The 4072-nt window shown below is 44.8% G+C and overlaps 1 protein-coding gene across 1 annotated transcript; it reads right to left on the bottom strand.

The window, feature by feature from the left end:
• Positions 1 to 760: 760 nt before the first annotated feature.
• Positions 761 to 3825, bottom strand: psmb10 (proteasome 20S subunit beta 10). Its single transcript, XM_035608388.2, has 8 exons — positions 3669 to 3825; positions 2928 to 3021; positions 2732 to 2829; positions 2480 to 2620; positions 2279 to 2394; positions 2013 to 2071; positions 1513 to 1664; positions 761 to 1361 (listed from the first exon to the last, which is right to left on the bottom strand). The coding sequence occupies exons 1-8, from the start codon at positions 3731 to 3733 to the stop codon at positions 1250 to 1252; spliced, it is 837 nt and encodes a 278-aa protein (XP_035464281.1). The 5' UTR covers positions 3734 to 3825; the 3' UTR covers positions 761 to 1249.
• Positions 3826 to 4072: the final 247 nt, after the last annotated feature.

Raw genomic sequence — 4072 nt, forward strand, 5'->3', positions numbered from 1 at the left:
CTTCTCGGTGTTAGCTGTTTTACATTTATCTTGTCATTAAAAACTCTTTCTCTTAATTTTTTAAAACGTCCCTACTCTTGTAGTAATGATTATAAACGTACCTGTGGTGGAGTCGAACAATGTTCCGGAGTCAAATGTTTGATAAAAACGTCGAAACCAACAACAGATTCAAACGGCCCGTCTTCACTGGCTCGGCCAATCAGCTTGGAGCAAGTGTTCTGGGAGCGCTCGGTGGTGAACACGTCTCGACTCGCTGAACCGGGCGGAGACGTGAAGGCCAGGATACACCGGTGACGCTGCTCGGACGCACCGCGCTGTCCCGGTGTCAGAATGAAACGCACCAGAAGCTGGACGGACACAAGCTAGACGATTGGATGCCTGTTTAAAGAGCCACTCAGGCACAATGTATATGTGCCTGAGTGTTTATTTATACATTTTTTTATTTGTTTTAACCAAAATAAAATAAAACTGTTTAACAGTTCATTTTGTTTTAAAATGTATTTATCTAAATATCAAATTCAGTTATTTTAAACAAAATAGAACAAAACTTGATTAATAGTTACTTTTGTTTTGTCTTCCTGTTTACCTTGATTTATTTGGATGGTCATTAAAAAAACAATAATGTAATAGAATTTTAAGTATGTTGTTGTTTTTAACCTTGTGCCAATAAAAGCTGCACATCTGAGATTTAAATCTCTAAACGTTACAGCAGGTAACAGTCGCTCAGGTGCAGTCACCAATTAAACGCAGAATCCGATCATTTGACAGAAAAAAGCTTTTTTTATTCAAGAAATCACTTTTACAGTAAGTGAAACTTATTAACCAACATCATTTCCAAGCATTGACGAGATTTTTATTCCAGCAGGAAAGAGCTGTTGTTCTTGTATCATTTCATAATAATAATAATATATTTGATTTATAAAGCGCTTTTCATGGACCCAAAGCGCTGGTACAAAAAAAAAAGAAATAAAATAAAAGTGGAACGGGGGGAGCTAGGGATATGCAGAGGAAAAGAGGTGGGTTTTTAGGCGTGACTGAAAGGTGGTGAGGGAGTCGGAATCACGGATCTCTTGGGGGAGGGAGTTCCAGAGCCTGGGAGCAGCCCTGGAGAATGCTCTGTGTCCCAGGCTGCGGAGGTTGGTTTTGGGGATGGAGAGGAGACCGGCAGAGGTGGATCTGAGGGACCATGTGGGTTGGTAGGGGGAGAGGAGATCAGTGAGGTATTGGGGAGCAAGATGGTGGAGGGCTTTCATTCCGTGTCCATGATCTGAACAGACTGGTCGACCACGTCCAGGGAAAGCGGGGTCACAGTTTTGCTCAGGACGCTGGTGGTGCCGGGTTTATACCTGTACTGTCCCTCTCTGGGAGGAGACGAGAGGAAGAGATGAGAGTTTAAATATCGCCGTCTCCAGCCAGGAAGAAACAGTTTCTAACTCTACATGTGCGGGTCTTTTACACGTGCATGAAAACTGATTATTGGACAGGGAGAGACATGACTGCTGGTTCCCTCACCTCTTGCCCCTGACCGTGGGCTTGTCGTAGCCTCGCAGGTTCTGCACTCCGGCCTCGGTGATGACACACAGGTCCACGTTGCTGCCGGAGCCCAGGTCACAGAAAATACCTGCGACGATGGCGTCTCGCACGAGCTGCTTCGCTTCCTCCAGCTGAAAAGGAACAGAGACACGGACAGATACAGATTGTCTCTGAAAGGGCGAATTGAAAACAAGATACAGTTTCATTGTAATATTATGTTGTGGTTTGGGCTTGTTTTTTGTATTATTGTTGAATAAAGATATTTACACAGCATGTTGAAATACAAACCACTGCACATTTCAGCCGTGTCTCACCAGGCAATACTTTCACTATGAAATATATATATGAATATTTTCTTCCCTGATGACTTTTTGACTCTTGCTCCTGCTGTAACAAGTTGATTTCCCGGGTGTGGGATTAATAAAGTCTTATCATATCTTTCTTTATTTGTAGCACCCGTCATGAATGATCGACTTCACCTCCATGTTTTGTTTGAATCTGTCCTCGAACACAGAGACGGCTGCTGCAGCTCCAGAACCTGAAACCACAATCAAACATTACGAGACGTTTTGATTTTATTTCATTTATAATGTATTTTTCTTTTGCTGACTGTGTGGTTGAGTTTCAAAATGTGGAACTGTTGATTCAGCTGGATTTGTGGTTTTGAAACCTGAGTTTCATACACACACACCAGTGTACAGAGCATTAAACACACACACACACACACACACACACACACACGTACCCATGGTGAGGAAAGGCAGCTTGTCATAGGAGCCGTGTGGGTAAACGCTGTACAGGTGAGCTCCGGTCACATCGACTCCTCCCACGATCAACGATGAGCCAACTTGACCCTGGTACCTGTGACACCAGGTGAATCGATCAGATTTCACAGAGCTGTTTTCTCACTCAAACTTATTCTATTGTATTTACATGAAAAACAAACCTGAACAGCATCTGCTTCAGCTGCCGGGTTACCATGGCAACAAGGGGGGGCCGCCCGGTGTTGAGCATGTGCAGTTCCACGTTGGACGCCATGATCTGTGTGGTGGTCACTGCGTCCGCAGCCACGCCCGCCCCACAGCAGCTACACGGGACAGACAAGACACAGTTCAGCCACATGAACACGAGTGATGTACCTCCGCCAACATCTGCTAACATCTGCTAACAGAGTCTATGTAAAGAAAGTCAAACTCACTAGATCTTCGGAGCGATGTAGTGAATCTTCATGCAGTTTTTGTCGGCCACCACCATGTCGTCCGTGGCCCTGGTGTCTGCTCCCAGGATCACTCCGTCCTGAGGGACGAGCACAAGCAGATACACTCACCACCACTCATCATCGGACTCGTGTCCACAGTTTGATTTCCTTTAAGCACCTGGCGTCCGATCGTCACCTTGTAAACTATCCCAGCGATGGTCGTCCCCGTCTTTCTGGCACTGGGAGCTTTGTAGCCGAGCTCTGACAAGTTGGACTCCAACGCCGCATTCCTGGAAATAGAGAATGAGGGAATCAGGGAGACTCACGGACAGACTGATGTTCTGGATTCAACCGACCAGGGTCATGTAATACTCTGGAAATTTGGGGGCAGTTAGTATCCTAACAAAAAGTGTTGGGTGCTAATTGACTCTAAATGAAACACAATTGAATCACCGTGTATCAAAGTTTGTGGTTCGACAAGCATCAACCATAGACTGGATCAATTACAGAGGACGTGAAGCTAACGTGAAAGTGTGTGAAGCCTGTGTTCTGTGTCCCGACCAGCAGAGGGCGACTGTGAGAACGTGACTCGACTTCTCACTTGATTCATAACGTCAGTCAAACATTTTCCTGAAGACGTTTGTGGTTCAATCTCTAGTTTAAAGTCTTCTGCAACACATGATGTTCATTTTGTACATTATGGTCCATTTACTGTCAAACAGAGCATAGAACGCCCTCTGCTGGTCATTACAGGCATTACAGGCTTCAGACACTTCCTGGAGTCTACACGTCTTTGTTTTTATAAAGAGTTCCGCATCACACCAATGTCACAGTGACACTGAAGGTCACAACAGGTCACGGAGAACCACGTGTAAACTACATGAACTCTATATTAAAATATAATCTGTATGAATCTAAAGGTGCAGAGTTTTCTCACCGGCGGCTGTTTTCGAAGCAGAAGCCTCCGGCCTGCAGCTCGCAGGACTTCACACTGAGCAGCATCTTCTCCGACAGACGACAGACACTCGGAGTCTCAACTGTTCGATTCTTTCACTTTCACTTCTTCAACACAAGCAGAGCCGCCCTCTGCTCCCCGCTGTAAAAAATGAACCAGCACATTGAGTGATTCTTCTCAATAAAGATGTTGGAGAGAAGAAACGACACGTTACTTCCTTCAAACTGTCTTGTGTTTTCATCCTGAAGCTGCAGATGCTCAGAAAGACAAAGAGTTTTCTGACTCACTTCCTCAACGCTGAGTTGAATTTACTCTCTACTTACTTTCTTGCAGTGTATTATTATTATTTTTTTTTTTGACAACCTGTCCGTTGGAACCAGCTTCCT

Source organism: Scophthalmus maximus, chromosome 20 (genome assembly GCF_022379125.1).
Source record: "Scophthalmus maximus strain ysfricsl-2021 chromosome 20, ASM2237912v1, whole genome shotgun sequence".
Taxonomy (NCBI): Eukaryota; Metazoa; Chordata; class Actinopteri; order Pleuronectiformes; family Scophthalmidae; genus Scophthalmus; species Scophthalmus maximus.